Here is a 24,218-nt window from a genome sequence, read left to right on the forward strand (position 1 = left end):
ATAGCAGGTAGAACTAACCCTGTGGGCTCGTACACTGTAATTCTTTACAAGAGTAGAAAGCCTCATCTGTCTCCCCACCCAATGGGTGTTGGTTTTGAACTCCTGACCCTCAAGTTAACAGCCCAAACCATGCCTAACCACTGTGTCACCAAGGCTCCAGGAGTCAGAACTGCAAGTTTGGTTTGATTTGACAGTGAAAACCTAAGCCTGTTATCAGACGTACTGTCTTTATGCTTGCAACTCACTAAACAGCCTTTAGGTTAATGTTCTAGTTTAATCTTAATGTACGTAGTTTGACAAAATGGATACTTTCTAATGCCTACTTATCAACATAACATCACCCAATAAAAAACAGAATGCTTTCAATTTAATTTATGAAGATTTCCCACATTAGGCAGTTTCCTATAGATTTTGGTTTCTAATACCTGTGTGCGTCCACCTAGTTAATAATTATTATCTACTCAAGAACGACAGGAAAAACTTTTAAAGATTAAACCTCTAAATCTGAAGCATATAAAGAATATCCATTTAAGAACAAAGTAGTCAAGATTTCCCTTTACTAAAAAAAAAAAATCACTTGAGAGTCAATTTCCACGTACAAAAGTATGGACAATCATTTATCACTAGACACAAAGGTCTTTAAAAATGATAAAACTTGAAATGGAAAATTAATTTTAACTTTTATATTTGCTTAACAAGATAATTACATTGATACAAAACAAACAGAATTTACATTTAACTGTACAAAATAATTTAATGTTTACAAAAATATTAGAATGTTTAGCTGACTGACACAGTCTTAAGTAATCTCTTGTAGAGAAGTATATAGTAAGACCATTGATTTCAATATCATTTCTCTTTTAATAAGTCAAAGAAAGGATGCTGCAATGCTTCATCCAAAGTAATTCTTTTAGTTGGTTCATATTCTAGCATTCTTCGGACCAAATCAAACAGTTTCTCGTGTTCTTCATCATCACAAAGCATAAATTCCTGAAAGGAAAAACATTTTTTTAAAAAAGATATTGAAAAGTGAAAATTGTGGGCTATTAAAAAGCTTTTTTCCCCTTTTACCTTTAATGGCTTGCAGCGTCTCCTGACGTATCTACCAGCAGAACTATGTTCATCCCAATCCAGCTGGTCATGATGAAAATACTTGCGTTTTCTACAAGAAAAAGAAGTCTGGATTAGTGAAAAAACAGAAGATTCATATTTCTATCCTGTCTCCACTGGGAGATAAGAGTATAAATGGATACATACATGCGTGTTTAAAACACTCTGAACAATGATCAGATATCGTATAAAACATTTTACTTAATCGTCCACTCTGAGATTTTAATATTCCAATGAAGCTGGTTCAAATATAGAGATTCCTGGATATCCATCCCTGTAATTCGGACTTCACAGATCTGGAATGGGCTGGAAAGTTTAAATAATTCCTTAGGTGACATCTTTGGTGAACCACTTTGGACACCACTACCGAACCTTGTCCCAAGGACATACAGAGTTGATCAGCAGGAGTATGGAATGCCAAAAGAAAACATTATTAAAAATTGACCATAAATGTGAAAAACACCATAAGGTTTACTAGACGAGGTGAATATTGTACCAAATTTTTAAAATTTGCCTTTTTAAAATGGGGCAAGATGTAACACTACGTTTGCATTCCTTGGAACAGATGCTGTAACACATTTGGGTCTTGTATAGTTCGAGCATACTTAGGCCCTTCCATGCAAACACCCAACACAGTGCTTGCATAATTAATTGGATAGCATACCTGGTTTTCTGAATCATGTGTGCTGGTATCGGTCCTAATATCCGTTCCATCATTGCCAGGTGCTCTTTACTATCATGAGTCTGAAAACAAAGGAAAGGTAAGTTTAGCTCTCTCCATCTCTCACCATGTCCATTAGAGGAGAACACAAGGAGAGCAAATGCACATTAAGGGATAGAACAAGACACTTACAGAATTCACATTACCCCTATTTCAGAGATAGAATTATATTCTAAGAGTTGTGTTGTAGTTACAAACCCAATAAAATTAAAGTCTTTCTGAAATAGCTCAGTATCAGCAAGGTTCTACAGAATGGGCAAAGACTAACCTGCTTAATATAAAACTGAACAACCTTCTTCTGTTTCTTGCACTGTTTCACCTTGAGGAATGATCAGAGAAGTCTCCTTCTTTAACCAGTTGCTTACCCAAGATTAATTTTTATTATATTACATTCTACCACTTTGTAAACTCAACCTATCAATCAATCATCATGAATACTTATTAATCTAAGGCAAAGAAAAAATGCTCACAACCACCCTGAGAGTAGTGTGAGGAACTTGAGTTTCAAATAGGTTAAGACACTGCTCAAAGACATACCAAGGTCAGTTGGAAAATGAACCCAAGTCACAGTTCATGTTCTTTAACTATACGGTAATAGAGCTTGGCTATAGCATAGAGAAACTCGGCTGTCGGAGACTAGAGAAAACGGCTAACTAGTAACCACGGTGGTTCTAGAAAAAGTAGCCTCAATACTGCTAACACAAATTTACAAAGGGACTCTGTAGTGAAAAACAATCTGACTCATGTGTTTAAAAACCTCAACCATACGCAAAACAAACTATGACTACTTACTAACTTTGGCATATCATTTGACCTTGGTTTTAGAGAAGAATAATAATTTTGGATATGTAAATTTAACTGCAAGAATCCTGACAGTAGTGCTCGCTTCGGCAGCACACATACTAAAACAGAATCCTGACAGTACGGCAAGTTTCCAATATGGGATCCTAAATTTTAACAGGCCTTCAACACTTAAATTCCCCAAGTTATTAAATAAATTACTATGCACATACAAAACTGTATACAGTATGCTCCAGAAATGGCAGGGATTAGCAAATTTTTCTGGAAAAGGTCAAACAGCAAATAATGTTGGTTTGGCTGGCCACAAATCATCTGTCATAAATTCTCAATCAGCCATCAAGTTAGAATTTGGGCCCTAGGCCAGTGTGCAAGCCCTTATTCTGGAGAGCAGTTGTGGGTAATACTTTAAAAATTCATTTCAATTCCTGCGCTTACTATACATTGCCTTCCCAATTAACTCATGGCAGGAATAAATACTAGTACTTTTTCTTTTTTTAATTCCTTGAGTAAAGAGTCCTGGTAGCCTAGTGGCTGGGATATCAAGTTCAACCGTATGAAACCACTTAGTCACTCCACAAGAGAAAGACGAGGCTTTCTATTCCCATAAGGAGTTACTATCTCGCAAATCCACATGTGCAGTTCTATCCTGTCCTATAAGGTTACTCCACAGCAGCGGAATCAACTCTATAGCAGTGAGTTTTTATTCTGGTTTTTTTTTTGGTGTGGCTAGTTTGATTACTGTACATACTTGAGTATAAGCCAACCACAGTATCAGCAGAGGCACCTAATTTTACCACAAAAACTGCATTAAAAAGTATGCTGAAAAAAGCCAGCTTATACTTGAGTATATACGGTATCCTGAGATTGGAATTAAAATATAAAGTATATCTCAAAATTAGTGTTGACATTCTAACTATCAATAAAACAACTGAAGTGATTTAGAATCAGTCATGTGTAGTATTCATTGATGAATTAACAAAAAGCAAGCATCCTATTTAACTTTGTCTTGATGACAGAGCTGACTACACAAAACCAGCCACTTTCTAAAATGCATGAGTAACCATGGTGGGCCTATGAAAACTAGCCACAATAACGATCATGCAAAGTAATGAAGGGACTCTAATTAAAAATAAAGAAAACATTAGCCAATATGAATTATATCCCAATCATGTGTTTTAAAAGCCTCAATCATACATAAAATGAACTATGACCCCCAACTATAACATTTCATCTTGGTTTTAGAGAAAAAATTTTTTATAGATGTAAATTTTAATTGCAAGAATCCTGACAGGGTGAGAAGTTTCCAATATGGAACCTAAAAGTTAACAGGCCTTCAACCAAATCCCTTGAGTCAATAAAGTAAATTACTATACACATACCTGAAAAACTGTGAAGCCAAGGTAATATTCAATAAGAATGCAACCTATGCTCCACACATCACAAGGCTGAGACCACCCTAAAGCTATTCGAAAAGAAACACGTTATTAGGCACCAATTTGAAATCATCAACGCCGCAAGAAACCTTTCTGTTAAGGGCACTCTGCTTACATAGTGTTGTGGAAAATCTAACAGTAAACTCGGGTTTTACACTTTATTTTACACAGTATGTTTTCAGTGTCGTCTCTGCCCTTACTCTAGTAAGTAGTATTTAAACTTGGGGGAGAAGGCATTGTAAGCATAAAAGATATTTATAAGCATTTCCAAATATAACTAACACTGTATGTAAATCTTCCAAAACTGGACATGCTCCAACACTGCTATTGATCATGGCTGCCTTAGGCATTTTTACATTTCATTAGTACAAACATGGTTTAGTACAAACACAGGTGTCTAAATGTTTCAGACTGTACTTACTACCAAACAACTGATTACAGAAAAATAGCCTACCTAACCTCAGGGACTTTACTTTGGCTCAAGCTTACTTTTATTTTCCCTGCCTCCAAGCCCCCAACCCAGTTTTCAACTTGGTCTCTTAGTATTTTAATTCTGAGGCATAGCATTCACTCTATTTACAACTATGAACCTCATCTTTTTTTTTCTTTCAGAATCTCATGTCAAAGATTACTAAAACACTCTTTTCTTAGACTAACCCTTTATTCACCTCCTTGTCACCCTACAAGCACCCTCCTGTCACCTCTTTATCAACACCATCCTTTTGTAATGACCCCCCAAATAGGCTACAGTCTCACTGTTCTCTTGTCATCATTTAAAATAGCTTCCCCCGGAGATTTTGTCACCGATGGCATTACATTTCCTGCACTCTAATTTACAGCAAATGACCACACAGCCTTTGTGAAAATAGAGAACACTGTCTGTACAATGTTAATCCCAATAAATGGTGCTTCTTTAATTTCAATCTAAGGAAGTCTGGCTCTACTAACCCAGAATGACCTCTGGAGCTCTGTAATGTCGTGTGGACACCAAAGTGCTGTGATGCTCATCATCGTATGTAGCACTCCCAAAGTCAACAACCTTGATATCTGTGTTTTTCAGTGTACGTTCATCACGCTTCTACAGACAGAGTTGAGAGAAAAACAAAATACATGAAATCAACTTTATAGCACCAGTCTGGCGGTCTGCACATGAATTAACTTTTTTAATTTTTACCATAACCCCAGAAAACAAAATTTCACTTCAACCACAAAATATAATAAGCTTTGGAGATGAAATCCCTCCCCCTTTTTTAAAATCGTTTTATTAGGGGCTCATACAACTCTTATCACAATCCATACATACATCAATTGTGTAAAGCACATTTGTACATTCATTGCCCTCGTCATTCTCAAAACATTTGCTCTCCACCTAAGCCTCTGGCATCAGCTCATTCCCCCTCCCTCCCCGCTCCTCCCTCCCTCATGAACCCTTGATAATTTATAAATTATTACTTTGTCATATCTTGCCCTGTCTGACGTCTCCCCTCACCCATTCTTCTGTTGTCCGTCCCCCAGGGAGGAGGTCACATGTAGATCCTTGTAATTGGGTCCCCCTTTCAAACCCACCCTCCTTCTACCCTCCCAGTATCACCACTCACACCACTGGTCCTGAAGGTATCATCCACCAATGTACCAATGTACATGCTCTGGTCTAGCCAGACTTGCAAGGTAGAACTGGGATCATGATAGTGGGGCAGGGGGATAGCAGTGGAAGGGGGGAAGCATTTAGGAACTAGAGGAAAGTTTTATGTTTCATCATTGCTACATCATACCCTGACTGATTCGTCTCCTCCCAGAGACCCTTCTGTAAAGGGATGTCCAGTGGCCTACAAATGGGCTTTGGGTCTCCGTTCCACATTCACCCACTCATTCACTATGATAATATTTTTTGTTCTGATGATGCCTGATACCCGATCCTTTCAACACCTCATGATCACAGGCTGGTGTGCTTCTTCCATGTGGGCTTTGTTGATTCTGAGCTAGACAGCTGCTTGTTTACCTTCAAGCCTTTAAGACTCCAGATGCTATATCTTTTGATATCTGGGCACCATCAACTTTCTTCAGCACATTTGCTTATGGAATCCCTCTTTCAAGGATCATCAACCTCAATTACAATTAAAATAGCCACCAAAATTAGCAAAAAGCCTTAACTCACCATTTTTGAGTTATATTTTACTACATAGTCAGACTTCACAAATAAAATATTTTCAGGCTTCAGATCTGTATGGGTTAATTTATTGTGATGCAAAACTACAAAAAAGCAAAAAGACATGATTAGTTTTATTTACAAGTCAAATCTGTCCCAGGGGATAAAGGACTCAGGAGTACATACAGGGAGGAGTTTCAGCTTTACCTGCAATATGTACATTTTTAGTGACTATGTGTTGGTATGTGCTTCGTATCCTAACAATTTGAATTTTCTGGTGTTTAAAGATTTATCAAGCATACTTACAATTTATTGATTGGCAGATCTGATATGCCATCTGTCTGATGTGGTCAATTTGAAATGGCAGAAAACTGTTTTCTTTAATGAAATCATAGGTACTAAGTCCCAGCAGTTCAAACACAATACAAACATGACCATGATGATCAAACCATTCTAGCATCTGGACACATCGGCTAAAAATAAATCAAAATAAAGACAGTTCAGCTCAAGGAATCTGATTATTTTACACAATAACACAAGCGGTTCAAAAAGTCTGTGGAAAATTTCTATTATATTTTGATTTCATGTATCCATAAATTTTCTGAAATCATCTTGCTCATAGTTTAAATTTATACTTACAAGACACTATTGGGATCAGTACTATTCAAATGCTCCAACACTTGAACTTCTGAATGAGCGGCTTCTCGGTATCGACCTACATTTTTAACAATTTTCACTGCAACATGTATGCCATCCCTTAAAAACAAAATTAATTAAACTGGTCAGTACCGGAGTGGACTAAACCACATCTCCTCTAAAGCACCGTTCGACAGCCTTACTAAGGACCAATCCTCCTCTGCCATGTTCTGTTATGACTCTAGGGCATTGTATCTACTTAAAACTTTGATTGTGAACTGGGTGAAGGCTCACAGGGAAGATCATCAGTTTTACAGTGAACAATCCACACACATTTTGTTTCATCTTGCTGATTGCAATAGCTTCAATTTAGCAGCATTTATCCCACTTCTTCCTATGTTTCTTATTTCTATTCCCCTTCCTTCCTAACCCTTTGAACATTGTCCTTGGGTAAATGATGCGCCTTTGATCTCCAAGAGTTGATTATTTTAAAGTGTGTGTTGGCTTTCGATCCGCATGGTTTGGCAGTTCGTAACCAGCAGCAGCTCCTCGGGAGAAAGAGTGGGCTTTCTCCTCCTGTAAAGAGTTATTCAAGGGTTCGGGTAGATTGGAAGAGCCCCAAAGACCTAGTATATTAAATCCCATAGAAGTATTTCAAAACATTTGGAAAAAATATACTTTAAATGGAATGATGGTTTCCTTAATACGCAATGAATTTTTTTATTGTTAGTCAAAGTGAAAACAACAAAGGACAAAAATGTAAAAACTAAGAATGGAGCATGCTACACATGAAAGCCTTTTTCAATTTACCAGGATGGACCCACACTGTGCCCGACAGTGACTAGATGTTAGCTAGATTTGTTCCTATGTACTTCAGTGTAAGGAGTCTTGTAGCAGAGTGAGTTAAGCACTGGACCACCAATCACACGGTCAGCAGTTCAAAACCACCAGCCCCTCAGCGCAGGACAAAGATGAGGCTTTCTGTTTCTGTAGATATGTATTGTCTCAGAAACCCATAGGGGTAGTTCTACTCTGTCCTATTGAGCCATGACGGGTAACAACTTGATGGCAGTGAGCACTTCACAGCCTAGTGGGGAAAAATATTGACAGACATGTGAACAAATTATCAAAATGGTAGAAATGCTTAATACAAGGGTAAGGAATACAGAAAAGGACTAGGGAGAACACACGTCTGTGGAGAAAAGGTGATACAGGACCAAGTCTTAAAAGATATGTAAAAGTTTGTCAACTGTGGGAGGTAAATAGAACATCTTGGCAAAAGAGAACACTGCAAGTCATTCACTGAGGCAAATAGGTAGAAAGCGCTAAATTGTACAACGGCCGTCTTCAGATTAGGGCACCTGTAAGAATCCTTTCCAAAGAGTATGGCGCCATGAATGAGTTTAGAGGCCATCAATTTCCTTTATCCCTCTCTTCTGATCCCAATAACTTTGATGCCAGATTAGAAACAAGAATTTTACAAGTCTCATAACAGATTCGCCTATAAATGTGTATAAACCATTGGTATAGAAGTCCTGCAGAAAAATAATAAAAACGGGGTTCTCACTGCCTTCTAGTCAATCACGACTCATAGGAGCCTCAAAGGGCAGAGAAGAACTGCCTTTGTAGGTTTCCAAGATCTGTGTTGCAGATCAACTGGTGGTTAGGAACTACTGACATGTAACCGAGGAGCAAATCACAAAGGCTTAAAATGTTCCATTAAAGAATTCTTTCTTTATAATGTAATTTCATTTAAATGTAGGATACCAACTCTAAGATGCAAATTAAATTCCTTTAGGAATGAGTTTTTTTTTCCATTCTGTTAAACATCCCTTCCAAGAAATAACATTGGTTATCATTTGAAATATAATTTTATCCAATTTAGGTATTTTCCCCCAAAAGATCACTGTTTAATAAAAGAAATAAAACTTACATGCCATGATCAATGCACTCTACAACTTTGCCAAAAGCCCCTTCACCCAGAGTATCCACGATTTCATCTACATGGAGGAGGGGTGGGGGAAGAGGTGTGTTCAGTTTCTGAATACAATGCATTAAGTTATTCAAACAATCAATGTTTAAATGTGGAATATTTTCAGATCTCTATCAAAGCATAACTAAAACTTCAGCACTCAAATTATTTTATTTTCAGCTGCTATAAACAATTAGAGACAGCTATCTTTCTTGCTCTAATCTCAAATTCCAATAGATTATATTTGGAACTTTAGAGTAGAAATACTTAAAATTCTACATAAAAGAATACAAAAGAACAAACAAACCCACGAAAACAAAACAAAACAAAAAATGAAGAGTTCTTTAGCCCCCCGCTGATAAACTAATCTTAAAAAGATAATTCTGTCTGCAAAGTTTAAAAAGTGTTGAAAAATGTTCTATACATCTTGCTCTTAGAACGTCTCCACTGTGACAGATCAGGTGGCCCTCCTCATCATCCTCTACACTCCTGGGTCTTTTCCTTCGGTGGCTCTTCTGGAACGGCAAGTGGGCGGCACCACGATCGTCCAGCCAATCAATATATCAGAGTGAATTCAGGGCAGAATACGCAATTCATTCAGCGGGGAGATATTCAGGCATTCAGATAAGCACCAGGCCACGAACAGTTGGCAGGAGCAATTTCAAATTCAGTCCCCAGAAATTCACAGGGCACAGTTTATGTTACAGAAGAAAAACATGGCAAGGAACAGATTTTCAGATAAGATATTTGAAGTGGCAATAGAAAAAAACAACACAATTGTCTCTTTAAAATACTGCTTTAAATTGAAGTCTGAGATTTACAGAATGCAATGTCATTATTTACTAATCTGTATAAACAGCATATGCTTTGAGTTGAAATGTCTAGTTTGTCCAAAAATGTTTTCAAAATGCCAAGATTACTTAAAATTGATCTTGCTTATCAATATTTAAAAGTATGCACGGGGAAATAACGACTAACTTCAGTTTTCTACCTGCTGAGTACTAGGGTTCCACTGAGGAACACTGGGGAGAGTACTAGCTCAAAGTTTGCTCATCAAACAGGTGTAGATGGGAGTACCAAAGAGGAAGAAAAAAGTGGGCATTTTGGTAACTTTATTTCCCATTCAGCACCCATTTTCAAAACTGCAACTGAGTCAGCTGCAGTCTAGTTCACTGCGATATACTAGGCTATATACAGATTAACAATATTTATGCATCCAAATGTTTCCAAAATTAGGAAAAGCTTTATTAAAAAATAAAACAGCATTTAATGTAAAATATTAAATATGAAATAATTCGTTCTTAAAATTACATTACAAAATACAAAAGTAATTCATTAAAATCAAACTCATGATCTGGTCTGCAGAAAAGGAGCAGATATGGGCAAATGGGAGCTAACTAATAAATACAGATTTGCTGTAAGAATTCATCTATTTCCTTTACGGACCCAAATATAAGGGCAATCATATCCAAAGGGTACAGCATCTATACAGACTTTTCCAGCCTACTGGTTCACTAAGTGCTTTAACACCCACATAAAAATCCACCCAAAATAATAACCAAAGTCATCATACCAAACGAGACTGATGGCTTGAGCAATGTCTACTATGCTTCTTTTTAGGACTGCTTTTCCTGCTTCGGCCTGAAGATTTGCTGCAGTGGATTTGATACTCGCTTCTAATGTCTCTATGATAAGGCCTGGGAGCATATCCTTCGCAGCACTCATTTCTGTATTCATCAATGTACCTCCGGTCCCGATAATCTCTCCCACTAAAGGACCTTGCTTCGAAATAATGACTGAAAATACATGAAAAGATATAAAATTATTCTTTCCATTGTACAACAGCACGGTTCCAATGAAACATTCTTTCAAGAATTCTAGATGTAAAAATAATAAAGGTTTTAGACAATGAATTAGAATATATACTTCACCCTCACAAAACTAATTAAGAATTTTATTGTAACCAACACGAAAATGAGTCAATTCTCTAATATTTAGACCTCTTTAAGGGTACTTCTTACCAAGGAACAAAAATTGAACTACATCTTTATTATGCTTAATGTTTACATAACTGTTCCTTTAGCTTCTGGAGAAAGTTGAAATAAAAAGTCACAAAACAGTTGGTCTGAAATTCATCAGTCTTAGGATATAGACATCTATAATTACAGAACCACACACAGTTGGGAGGCAAACGAAACAGGGTTCCTTTTCCTGTGAATGTACGAGTACTTTAGACATCCCTGGCACACACAGAATGCCTTTGTGAGGGGCTATCAGAGCTGGAGTGACCCTTCAATGTATTCCAGTCCTTTCATTTTACAGGTAGAGAAACAAAGACCCTACAGCAATGTGGGTTAAGCAGTGGTGAACTGTTGACTAATGACTTGCCGGGGTTATAGTGCCCATTAGTGACAAATATAGAGGTTTTCTACTATTATAGAAGCAAATTTTGTTACACCATTCATCTTCTCTGCATTTCTGGTGGGTTTTCAGGAGGGGTCCAGGTGCCAAGGACATCTAAAATATTTAACTCTCGAAGGAGAAAGCATTCCTGTATTGCTTGCCTAGCATTCGTACGACAAAAGTACCCCTATTCGACTTCCCTTTGCAGTTCCAATTTTCTATTATCTTGCTAGAGAAGTAAACAAGAGTTGTACACAGAATGCAGCATAGCATCAGCTAGTACACAGGGCTTCACTTCGGAATCTATAGCTCCATCCCCTTGAGATTCTGATGAAAGCAATGTATCCTTTCCAAGAAATGCACAAATGTATAAATAAAACTTTGCAGAGAATTTGAGAGGTCAATGGATTCCAGCTAAGTATGCTTTATCTGCTGGAAAGGAAAGGACATAGATTCAATTGACCCAATTTCCCAGCCCCCTCTCTACCTGGGATGAGTGTCCTCTTCCACAGAGTGCGAAGCTTCAAGAGGGATGCACATGGAGCACTAAAGGAGAAAGGGGACACCTGCCCAGTCAGACAAAACAGCTAAAATAATCCTGACAAGCAATGGAGTGACAGATGTGAACTAGATTGCCCTCACCAACCCCTTTCCTTTCCCAACATGTACCGCCATTCTTTTTCACAGGGGCTGATTTGTGGTGAAATAAAGAAGCATCTTAAAAAAATCCGGCCTGGGGAGGTACAGAACCTTCTTCCCTTTCCAGTGTCAGCTTTAGCTCTGTTCACTGGAGACACAACTCAAGACATCAGAGTAAGGCAAAGAGAATCTAGGTCATCTAGCTTGGAGCTAGGAGAGACCTACAGGGCACTAATCTAAAGGACAGCCTATGCAATTATATAAGGCATCCTTTCCAGGAAAGTCCAAAAGCTTCCTGCCAGGAAAAAAAATCCAATCATTTTAAATTGGACTATTACAACAAGTTAGTTACTCTTGGTCCATTCAAAAATCAACAAAATAATAAAACTCAGGGTAAAGAAATATCATGAAATAAAACTACAAAGTTAAGGAGCCCTTCGGCCTTTAGTGAGGCCTAGAAAGCAGATGTGCAAAGTCGAACTGTATCACTGTCGTGGCTCTGGACAAGGTGGCTGGGACAAAGAGGACAGTTTCAATGTTGAAAATTTAGAGTGTAGAGGATAGTTCATTGTGGCCTTTCAAAATAGCTAAGATTCACACAGGCAGGGTCATGGTGTTTATTTCCATACAAGTCTTTTGGGAGATCAAAAATGAAAGCAGAAATAGTCTGTCAACAAATAATGGGCAACATGAATGTTCAAGTAAAAATCCAACAAAACCCAACAATTCAGCAAAGATTAAAAAGTTTCATGACTACCTAAAGGCTGTAGAAGGGAAGAAATTCAATCTGTGAATTATGTTAGGGAAGATGAAACAGTTGCATCTTAAAGGGAAGCCAAAACTTGAATGAAGTAGAAGGAATTGCTGAGACAGTAGATAGTAGCACCTCACATTAGAAAGCACCTTTCCTTACAGCGTCTTGGAGAAGCCTTTGTTTAAGCATTCCTCAGGAGACAGCACAGTAAGGAGACAATTCCAGCAAGGGTGGTTTTCACATAAGGAAACAGAGACACATCAATAAGCTAGGGCAGTGGTTCTCAACCCTCCTAATGCAACGACCCTTTAATGTAGTTCATGTTGTAGTGACTCCCCCCAGCCACAAAGTTATTTTCGTTGCTACTTCATAACTGTAATTTTGCTATTGCTATGAATCAGGCAACCCTGTGAAAGGGTTGTTTGGCCCCCCCAAAGGGGTTGTGACCCACAGTTTGAGAACCACTGAGCTAGGGCATATCATCAAAGGCTCTACATGCCAGGATAAGATGTTTAAAACAGCGTTTCTCAAAGGGTGGTCCGGGTATCAATTATATTAGAATATGGAATTCTTATTTAAAATGAAGACATCTGGACTCTAGGTCAGATGCACAGAATCTAAATCCGACAATGTGCATTCGATTTGCCAAAAAGGCAAATCAAAAAGGATACTTGCAACAAATATATAAAAATTAAAATAATTGACATATAACACAGAGCTCCTAAAAACCAGTAAGAAAAAAGTTTAGTAGAAAACATTGACTAAGAATACAAAATAGGTCCAAATCTATAAGCCTATGAAAGTGGGCAGATGCACTAGAAATTTTAATTTCAAATTACAACAAAACACTATACTCAAGCCTTTCAAAATAGCCAAAATTGGAGAGAGGGTATTAGAGCACATTATAGGAGAAAACTTGATACAAACTTTCCAGGACAAGTATGCAACCAGAATTATATAACTTTTAAACCCTTCACATTTGAAAATGTCCAGTCTTAGAATCTAATTGGGGGATATAATTAGAAGCAAAGATTCATATACAAGGATATTTTTAAGAACTAGTAATTACATCCAAATAATGGAGGGCTAGCCCCTGAGGTAACCTTATTTGCAGTTCTCGGTAATTTTCACTTTTCCCCATTTTGTGATTAAAAAAATTGTAAAGTCTAAAAATCTCTAAAAAGGCAATATACGTTTGGAACAGTAATCACCCAACAATTCTGTGCTAACGTTGAAAACAAGAGCTGGGACCCACTCTGTATCACATTTAAGTAACTGATTTTGAAATATGATCCAATTATTCATGACTCAAACAATATATACTACACCATATGATAAGTACTATATGAAGCTTTAGAATATGTTTTAGATAGTAATAATTGGATACAGATTATTTTCCGATAGTACATTGTGCATCAATTAGCTGTTAATTTAAAATGCTGGCATAACCCCCCCCCCACATAAAGTGTGAAGAATAATTAATCTGCAATGATTTCAAACTTGAATGTCCTGCAGAGTAAGTCTGTTAGCATGGAGAAGGAAAAAAATTACATACTGTTTTTTAAAGTAACCCCAGCTGGCTAATTTAGAAAGCAATCTGACAAACAGTCCCAATGGAACATCTGCACAGAACAAGGAGAAAACACAGCACCAACAAAACAAATGAGAAAGGGACATTAACTAGAACAGCAGGAACGAAAAGCTAACTTCAGCTGTCTCTCTCTAACCACTAAGAGCTTTAAAATGTCAATTTTGTTTAAATGTGTTACTTTTAAACTTTATATTGATGCAAATACAATAAAATAAGGCAAACGCTATTGGAACGTCTTATTGAAACCCTTTCCTGCATTACTGGCTGCGCCTGTCTGTGCAAAAGAATGGTTCTTTTTATGATGAAGAATCTAGAATTTTCAGGGGCTTAAGTGGAGAGCAAATGCCTTGAGAATGATTGGGGCAGGGAATGTATGGATGTGCTTTATACAATTGATGTATGTATATGTATGGATTGTGGTAAGAGTTGTATGAGTCCCTAATAAAATGTAAAAGAAGAAAAAAAAAAAGAATCTAGAATTTTCAAATATATTCATTGTCCTTACCAACAAATATAGCCTGTAGAAAAAAGTATACATAACTAAAACCTCCAACATACTTTAGCATTCCCAAATTACAGCATGTTGGTTTTTCTCATCTGAAACAACTCCTTTGTCCTGAGTCATTTCATTCATGAAACACAAAATTAGCATACTAACATATATATATTTCAAAAGGAGCCCTGCTGGCAGAGCGGTTACGAGTTGGGCTGCTAACCACAGGCAGCAGTTAGAAGCCACCAGCCCCTCCTCAGGAGAAAGACGAGGCCTTAACGGATTAATAGTACCCTTGGGAGGGGCAGTTGGGGGGCAATGGGGAGCTCATAATGATGAATATAAGATAGAAGAAAAAATGTTCTAAAACTGTCACTGGTGAGGATTATACCACTCTTCTCGGTGTGGTGTGACTGAACTATTAAATTACTTGATATGCGAATCATATGCCAAATAAAACTGGTGGTGGGGAGTTACCGGTCTCGGAAACCCAGAGGGGGAGTTCTACCCTGTCCTATAGGGTGGCTCTGAGTAGACATCGACTTGAGGGCAGTGAGGGAGGAGATGGACCAGTGTAAAAGTTAAAGGCATTGACTGGGTCTTCTATAATTGGTAATGACTTTGTGGTTCACCCACCCCCTATGTCAGCGGCAGCTTAAACTGAGTGTTTTTTCTGTCAATTCCTCAGAGCACCTTTGTGCAAAGTTTTCTACCCAGTTACTGATATTATCACCAACTACTGCCAGGTATACACAGATATGGCAGGAATTTTGCCTTCTTTATAACTATAGCTTCAACATTTATAAAGCATCTGCCTCATAATTCGCACTCAGTATTTTTAATGAATAAGTATTTGTTGAATCATACATTGAAAAATGAATGCTAAAAGACAAATCACTACAAACAAACAAACAAACAAACAAACACCAAACCTACTGGAGATAAAGTGCTATTAGCTCAAGAATAACTTACCTATCAGATTCTTCAAGCTGAGGGTGTCGTTCACAATGCCTGTTCTCCTGCGTGCTACTATGAGACCTCCTTTTCCTTTTGCGACTTCCACCGTAGCTCTCATGGCCCCAGGCTTCTCTGCTATCCCATTCAGGGCGGTGGGTGCGTTTGTAATGCTGCATCTGATAAAGAAATGAAAAGGCGAGGGGGGAAATGAGCTGATGCCAAGGGCTTAAGTGAAGAGCAACTGTTTTGAGAGTGTTGACGGCAGCAAGTGCACAGATGTGCTTTACACAATTGATGTATGCATGGATTGTGATAAGAGTTGTATGGGCCCCCAATACAATAATAAAAAAATGAAAAGGAAGCTGTGGAAGTTATGCTGCACATGGCTATCTTTAATCAAGTATTATACATGAATATTATTTAAGTACTCATTAGAGTCTAAAATGTATTTTCTAAATTGTGGTAACACGTTGTCATCCAGTGATGTTAATTCACTAGCTGTGCAACCAGCACGATTAGCTATTTCCAAAACTTCCCATTACCCTCAACACACATCAGTGTTCATTGTATCACATTTTTAAGGTAATTTTTGCAAAACATGAGGAAGTAACTAGATGATTGACATAAATCTAGCACTAATGACAGTTTGTGAGTTCAAGAACAATTACTTACTTTTCAAACGTTTACTTTTTGCCACTTTCTCTTTCAGGAAAGAGCTACAGCAGTGCTGAAACTCCAGAGGATTTTCACTTTCACAAGGAAAATTCCCAACGGCAGAACTAGGATTTGTTTTGCAGCCAACTAGTAAGAGATAGCACTCACTCTGCCCCAGACCTAAGCAGCCAAGTGACATCACCAAGCTCCTCCGTAAGAACTACACTCAGCTTCAAGTTGCCATCGTTTTGAATTGTGTCTGTGAATACACCCAGTTAGATTTTAGGTTTTATATGGTATGATCTGGTACACAATTTTTTGGATCCAGAAATGCTGAACAATTCTTCCGATACAGATTAATGGTAATTGTGACTTTGTTTTATGCCATTTCAGCTAATACAAATTTACAAAGGAATGGTCTACTTTTGGATAGTGGGAGAAATGTGTATGCTTTCTTTCAATCTTTCTAATTACACCCAGGACTAAGTTTCAACTTGCTGTTTGTCTTCAACTAAGCTTGTCATTAGCCTTTAAAAATACAATAGGGCCAGGGGTTGGGCTAAGAGCCACCAGTGGCCAACAGGATCTAGCTAAAAATGATTTTTCCCATTTACTTTTACAGTTATCTTCTTAATTATGGCAAAGGATTACAGATTTTCTCATTAAGTCATTGATTTGATTTCTTTAGAAACTGTCAAGTTAGCATATGAGCTCATTTAAAGATAAGTGACTGAGCTTTGGCAAAAATACGGGACTACAAATAAGTGAACAAGAGGAAACCCCAGGAACATTACATGTGGTAGCTTATTCTGATGCCAAGTTATTAATAAAGCATTTTCACAAACTGTAGTTTCCTTCTCTAAATCGCAGAACAATGCCAACCTTTGAAAATAATGAGGCGAATAAAACATTCAAGAGAAAAACTAAAGAGCAATAAAAAGATATGATTTAACGAACTCTCTTTACCCAACAAGCTGATTCCAAATCACCTGTATTTTCAGGAGCCCCGAGTTGGGCTGTGATCCGCATGGTCGGCAGTTTGAAACCAGCAGCAGTTCGGAGGAGGAAAAAAATGGGCTTCCTGATCTCATAAAGTTATACAGTCCCAGAAACCCACAGGAGGCTGGCTATGAGTCAGTATTAACCAGATGTTACTCTTTACACCTATTTGCTATGGCCTGTGTGCGGGGCTCTGAACCCAAGAGGCTGCATCAAAAACAAACCACAAAAACAGAAGCCACTGCTTGAGTGGATTCAACTCATAGTGACCCTGTATAGAGGTTTCCAAGACTGTTCATCTTTACAGGATTAGACAGCCTCATCTATCTCCCCAGCAGTGGCTGGTGGGCTTGAACTGCTGAGCCCCATGCTACCAGATATTCAGATCTCTCTAACTCATTCCTTTTGCTGACTTTAATTCTATTATGTCCATCAAATATTCTGATAACATGGTCTTTCTTTTAACTTAAGAAAAGAATGGAAATCACTGGTCAGGTCAAACAAATAAGAATTGTAAAATACTAATTAGGCTTCTCACTGAAAGTGGGTTGGTGGAAGGAAGTATGGTGGCAATGACTAATGTGGTTCTGTTTTTCTAGCCAAAGTCTCTAACTCACACCGAATGACCTTTTCCTGAATAGGTCTTTTAAGATCGTGGGGTGAGGGTGGTGGTGGTGGTGGTAGTGTGTGTGTGTGTGTGCGTGTGTGTGTGTTGGGGGGGGAAGGGGGAGACACACACCGATAGGATTCACCTGTAAGTACTTCTGCATTCTGCACACGATTCTCTGGAGTGCCATCCTGTGGTGCATAAACTGAGTCCACAGAGAAGCAGAAAGTGGGATCTTACTAACAGCAGGAGCTGGAGTGTGTCATCTGGACACAAGATCCCTCCCTGCACAGAAAACCACCAGGACTAGAAGACAGCTATAGCATAAGAGCAGCAGGACCAGGAGTTAGAGCAGGGGACATAGAGCACGGACTTCCCAATCCATGGGGCAAGTAAAGCTGAGTGCTTCTGTGCAGGAGGCTGGCATGTGAAGTGGGGTGTCTGGGCACGTAATTGGGGAAATTGGGCTTGCTGACTCATGGAAGTGGGACTGAGTGCCTCTGGCTGAAGCTTATTGGAGTGCGACGCTTCTGGGAACTTAAGTTTAAGGGCTGAGTTTGCTGGCCCACTGAGCTCACAACTGAATGCCTCGGTTGCCTTAGGTTGAGGGTTATAGCTGCATATTGGGCCCTTTGGGCATTTTTTATTAAGGAACTTTGTAACATTCCTCAATGGCATTACAACTTGTTAACAATTTTGTCAGAATGCTTTGTAGTCATGCAATGGGTATTAGAACCCAGAGGAAATACAGAGGACATTAATTAAGACATCACAATATGGATATGTTGTTAGGTGCTATAGAATTGATTCTGACTCAGAGACCCCACATGACAGAATAGACACCCATGAAGCGGTTGTTGAGTTGGAACTGCCAACTGATAAACTCTTAGTAAGTACCCGAGCACTCGATCATTGAATCACTTGCATGCATTAAACCTTGAGGAATTGACACAGGGCACTAAAAATTTACCTGAGGCAAAAACAAAATTTTTAAGAAACCATACATATTGATTTCTAAGTGAATTCTTCTGACCTCCTCCTCTACTTAACAAAATTTTATTTTAACTACATTAGAAATTCACATTAGGAATTGAAACAGCTTTTTGGCATTCTTAAAAAAATCCCTGCTGACAGCTGGTTCCAGTCCACAGAGATCCTCAGAATACATCTTCTCCTTAAGGTTTCAGGATTGCAAATCTTGATGGGAACAGACAGTCTCATCTTTCTCAGCAGGAACAGCTAGCGGTTTGAACCACTGACATGTAGGTTAGCAGCTCAATATCACAACATCTGATGACTGAGGATTATTATGACAGCCATTCATTATGGTGCAGTCTTTGACAAACCTTGTCTGCCTCCACCCAGCCTGCAGAAAGGAGCCCTGTGATACAGGTTAAGAAGAAAGGCCCAGCAGAACCACCAAGGGTGGCAGATATGGTAGCTGGCTAATATAAAAATCCATGGCCTCCGAAACCAATAGAATAGAGTCTATCCTGCAGTCACTATGAATTACAACCGACTAGACAACAGTGGGCTTGTCAGTTGGGTACAATGAGCTCGTCTCTTACAGGGTAGAATCCTCACAGAGTACAGTAAAACTTGTGAAAGCTGGAATCTGTGTGTAAGGTGGAAACCTGTCAAAGAAGGAAAACTCAAATACTTCCCTCTAGTTAAGAGTGGTAGAAAACACTGTTCTTGTCCAAAGTGGAAAACTTGTGAGATCCAGAAAAACATTCTGGCTCTCACAGGTTTACAGTGAAGCCTATGAGAGCCAGAATAAACTCAAGACCATCCCCCATTAAGTTCAGTGCTCTAATTCTGTTACTGTTACACTGTTAGGAAGTTTGTTACCTGCTGCTCAGAGACAGATACAAAGGAGGTCGATTCTTGAACCCACATTTTACAGCAAGACTTCCTTCACATTTATAAAAAAAGAAAAACCTGGAATAATTAACTAATAAAGAAAGGTGCCCTGGTAGTGTCAGGGGATAGGAGTTGGGCTTACCACAAGGTTAGCAGTTCAAATCTACCAACAGCTCCTCAGGAAAAAGAAGCTTTCTGCAGCCCAAAAGATTTGCAGGCTTGGAAACCCACAGGGGCAGTTCTCCTTCCCCCAGGAGGGGGGAGTCCACAGAACCATCAGTTTCCATGAAAACATGCCGTGGGATCTGTATGTGTATACCGCATTAGAAATCGGGTCCTTTGTAACTGCAAGGCTACACACTGCTGGAAGCCAGCAGCTCCCCACAGGGGGGAAGGTTTTCTACTCCAACCTGAAGAGTGACAGCCTCGGAAACCCACAGGCGCAGTTCTACCCGGTCCTGCAGGCGTCAGTCGACGCGCTGGCAGCGAGTTTGAGTTTCTTTGTAAGTGACACATAACAACGTAGCGCCATGTACCCTTGGCTTAAAACCTCTAACTAGGCGTTTTGACCTGTCAGCTGAAAAAGGACCGCATTTGATGAGTGACCAGAAGGCCAAGGGTGTGTGCCTGGTGCCCAATCACCAAATACCAACTCGACGGACAGGGAGTCTTCCGACTCAGAGCGACCTGAGGTTGGAAAGGAAATACCGATTCGCTGCCAACAACGATGGAGCCACGTAGGGAAGAAAGTATTTAGCGACGCCGGGGTTCGCAGCAGCGGCCTGGGCGCGCTGGGTAAGCGCCGGGCTACTAACCAAGCGGCCGGGGGTCCACCTCACCCGCCGCTACGTGCCACCCAGCAAAATGTGCAGCTCTGGAATCGCTAACCCGGCGGACCGACCCTTAAAGGGTCGCTAGGAGTCGGAATCCAGCCCAGGACAACGGCTTTGGGGGGCTCGCAGCTCCTTGAACGCCCAGATCCCAATCCTGGGCCCGCGGTCGGGGCGTCTGGCGCACTCCCAAAGCGAGGCTCATCTTTGACCCTACGAAACTGGCCCAGTCTACGAAAATGGCAGCGAGCAAGAATCCAGGGGCGGATTCTTCAGTGGGCAACACGAACGCCAGGTACGGCGCTCGAGGGGTCTCCGCGTTGTGGGGTCCCCGCACCCGCAGGTCCTGACGGGGATCAGCAGGCCCCGCTCCGTTCGCCCCAACACTGGGACAGGCTTACGGTGTGCCCCCTCCTCAGAGAAGGGTCGGCGCAGAGCCCCGGCCTTTCCGCCCCAGGACGTACTCTAGGGCTTTAAGACCGCCAGCTGAGATTCGGTACCCCGAGTATCCCCGAACTCCGTCAACAAGCGCCGACGCCCCCAATCTCCGCCGCCGCCTGGCTTCGGAACTTGCACGTCTCTCAGCACACTCCACCCGATACGTTACCTCTGCGAAACCAAAGGCGCTGAGAGCGAAAAAGGTCGCCAGAACGACGTGTGGTTCCTTCAGGTCTGCGACAAATACACCACAAAATGGCGGCAGCGACCGATCCGACAACCCCCACCGGCGGCCCCAAGCGCCACCCAAGACGCGCGAACGCGCCTGCGTGACAGAGCCTAGCGCGCTCCCGCGGCTTCGCTTACGGGACGGGGCTGCGTATGACGTCAAGGGCGCGGCCTGGCTCTTCACACTGCGCCTGCGCGGCCTGGCTCTTCTCATTGCGCCTGCGCGGCCTTGGCGCGCCCTACTTCCCGACCCTCCGCGACTGTCGGAGCTTTCTCCTTGTACTTGGCTATCGACGTCTTCCAATTGAAGCCGCGACGAAACGTACGCCCTCCCTTCAACGCGTGGCGGATGGAAGGTGGACTCTAATTAAGTCCTCGGCCAAGCCGTGACCCTTTCCTCCCAAAGAGAGGAAAGCCTCCCCGCCTCGTCTGGTCGCCAGTCCGGCTCATCCCCACAACCTCAAAGAAATTATTTTGGAAAGGTTGGCAACATACGTACAAGTGTGCTTAATGCTATTGAATGATGGATTGTTATAAGATTTATAAGAGCCCCCAATAAAATGATGCATTAAAAATGAATAAATAAATAAAACGAGCTTGTAAACAGGACGGGGGTGCTTTGTTGTTAATAGGCTTCCTGCCCTCTGGACAGATGTGGTGACTGGAAGTTTCCATAACAAAGTTCTTCCATTGTTTGTTGCGGAGAACTGGTCTTAAAAATAAAGACCAAGTAATGTCCACTAGGAGTTTGCTTACCTCAAGACACTTTGGAGTTCTAAGAATCCCAAGAAAAGCAGGGTTCCTCAAACTATGGCCCGCGGCCCACATGCGGCCCTCAGAGGACATTTATCCAGGCCGCCAGGTGTTTTTGTCCCATTGTTTTTTTTTTTACTTCAAAATAAGATATGTGCAGTGTGCATAGGAATTTGTTCATAGTTTAAAAAAACCCAAAAAACTATAGTCTGGCTCTGCAACAGGTCTCAGTGACAGTGAACTGGACCCCTGTTTAAAAAGTTTGAGGACCCCTGCTAGAGTCTAGACTGAAAAGAAGGCCAAAGATTAGGGAGCACTTTGAGAGACAGAGGTAATAAGTGTGAGGAGAATTAGGAGTATGCTCATAGAGAAAACAAAAGAAAGGGTTTCAATGAGAGAAAGTTGGATTTTCACATGCTCAGAGGGGTCAAATATGAGTAAGACAGAAAAGTGTCAAGGAGTTTCTCCATTGTGACAAGGATTCTCTGCATAAAAGAGAAAGGCAGCAACTAAATTACGCTACTTACACTAATTAGCTTAACACTTTCACCTGCCAGCCTTAGCCCACTCTATAAAGTCCCAAGCCAAGCAAACTAACACTCTGAAGCTGATTGTGGTGGTGATTGCACAACTCTTAATACGATTGAAGGATTAAATTGTATACTATGTGAATTGCTTGTCAATGAAACTTTAAAAGAAATAGGAACTTTGAATTAATCCATATGTTAAAAACAAGTATCTGAAGAAAATTGTAAACTTTGGAGAGCAACCAGAGAAATATTCTTCTCATATATTCTGACACATATACAAGATGTTATTTGGAGTACAGAAAACACATATCTATGTATGAGTTTCAGAGCAAAAGTCTAAAATTTGAAAATTATTTAGCAAAAGCTTATCTTTAGAGAAAACTTCAGATGTACTTTCAGTTTCCTGTTTTATTATTGCTAATTATGGATAATTATCTGCTGGATCCAATTGCCTTTTTGCTATCAGTAAATACCGATTATGTGCTACCATTTTACCTATAAGCTTAATAACATAAGCAACCGTAAAAGTCAATAATTGGGTATTTGCTATAGATCATAAAGTTACCAAGTACCAGAGCGGGATTGAATTCCAGGTCTTGCTTGCTCTAAAACTCCTACATTTAATACCACTCTACAGAATGACTACATAGCAACTTACTTTACTTAACCACTAAGGGAAAACAAGCTGACTCCATCTTCCAGCAAAACGCAGAGTATGTTTTGATTAACCACTTCGCAGGGTTATTTATTTGAAGCTCCTCATGATGAAACAATGGTCCGTCTACCTCCAGTACATTAGGCCATCAAAGGTCTCAGTGGCCCTTGATTGCCACCGAACACGTCACAATGGTCTGCAATGCATGCTATACTACCCAAGATGAATAATGTCCCAGGTGTTAGATATTTCCTGGTAGTGTCGGTAGGGACATTTAAAGAGCTCACTTGCCAGAGCACATTTTCAAGGAGTATAGAGAGTGTACAGAGGAGTATGGTAACTGATTTAAATCAGAGGCTCAGTAGGAAATGCCACCAGCTGGTCTTCCCAATACCCTTGTCAATTTCTAGCAGCACCAATAAAAGGGACTTAGAGTCAGAGTCATAGCTGAATGTACCTTTTGGATACAGCTGTAACAGAAGGACTGCAATTTTAAATCTCTGTGCATTTAAACCACATCTATTGTTAGCTGCAGTTGTGTTGGCTCCTAATTCATGGCAACCCCATGCTCAACATGATGAACTACTGCCTAGTTCTGTCATCTTCTGTGAGTCTAGTAATCACCAGACCTCTGTTAGGCCGGCTTCACTAGAAAAGCAAATCCAGAGATAGTCATAGATGTGTAAGAAAGAGCTTTATTCTAGGAGAGGGTCATATCTGATCAGATGAAGGGGTAGTTGGAGAGAGTGGAGCACATCCTGGCCCACCAGGCCCTGAGGATGATGACCCCAATTAGAGCAGCCAGTCCACAGAGAGGACCACATGGCCAGCCCCAGTATGAGACATGATGTCCCTCAGTGACCCATGGCCCTGCAGGGGACAGCACCAGAGACACAGTGTGGGAATTGTGCCCGACCTGATCCCACCACACCGAGGCAAAGCACTGGGGGAGTGCAGCTGAACAGCAAGGGAATGGAGTGGCAAGGTCCCCAGGGAATGCTGAAA

At 40.2% G+C, this 24,218-nt stretch overlaps 1 protein-coding gene across 3 annotated transcripts; it reads right to left on the reverse strand.

Annotated features, from left to right (window-relative positions):
* Positions 1 to 540: 540 nt before the first annotated feature.
* On the reverse strand, positions 541 to 21,376 carry CLK4 (CDC like kinase 4). 3 transcript variants are annotated; one of them, XM_075542063.1, is made up of 13 exons: positions 21,217 to 21,376; positions 15,672 to 15,832; positions 10,393 to 10,615; positions 9,244 to 9,334; positions 8,781 to 8,847; positions 6,851 to 6,967; positions 6,518 to 6,684; positions 6,221 to 6,315; positions 5,014 to 5,143; positions 4,012 to 4,094; positions 1,775 to 1,854; positions 1,072 to 1,162; positions 541 to 990 (listed from the first exon to the last, which is right to left on the reverse strand). In XM_075542063.1, exons 2-13 carry the CDS (start codon positions 15,830 to 15,832, stop codon positions 850 to 852), a joined length of 1,446 nt encoding a protein of 481 aa, XP_075398178.1. In that variant the 5' UTR covers positions 21,217 to 21,376; the 3' UTR covers positions 541 to 849. The 3 variants fall into 3 exon arrangements, with proteins under 3 accessions (XP_075398178.1, XP_075398179.1, XP_075398180.1); XM_075542064.1 differs by lacking the exon at positions 21,217 to 21,376 and adding an exon at positions 11,710 to 11,768 and having other exon boundaries at positions 15,672 to 15,811; XM_075542065.1 differs by lacking the exons at positions 9,244 to 9,334; positions 15,672 to 15,832; positions 21,217 to 21,376 and having other exon boundaries at positions 10,393 to 10,466.
* Between the last annotated feature and the right edge of the window lie 2,842 nt (positions 21,377 to 24,218).

The sequence above is a fragment of the Tenrec ecaudatus genome, chromosome 2, assembly GCF_050624435.1.
Source record: "Tenrec ecaudatus isolate mTenEca1 chromosome 2, mTenEca1.hap1, whole genome shotgun sequence".
In the NCBI taxonomy this organism is placed as follows: domain Eukaryota; kingdom Metazoa; phylum Chordata; class Mammalia; order Afrosoricida; family Tenrecidae; genus Tenrec; species Tenrec ecaudatus.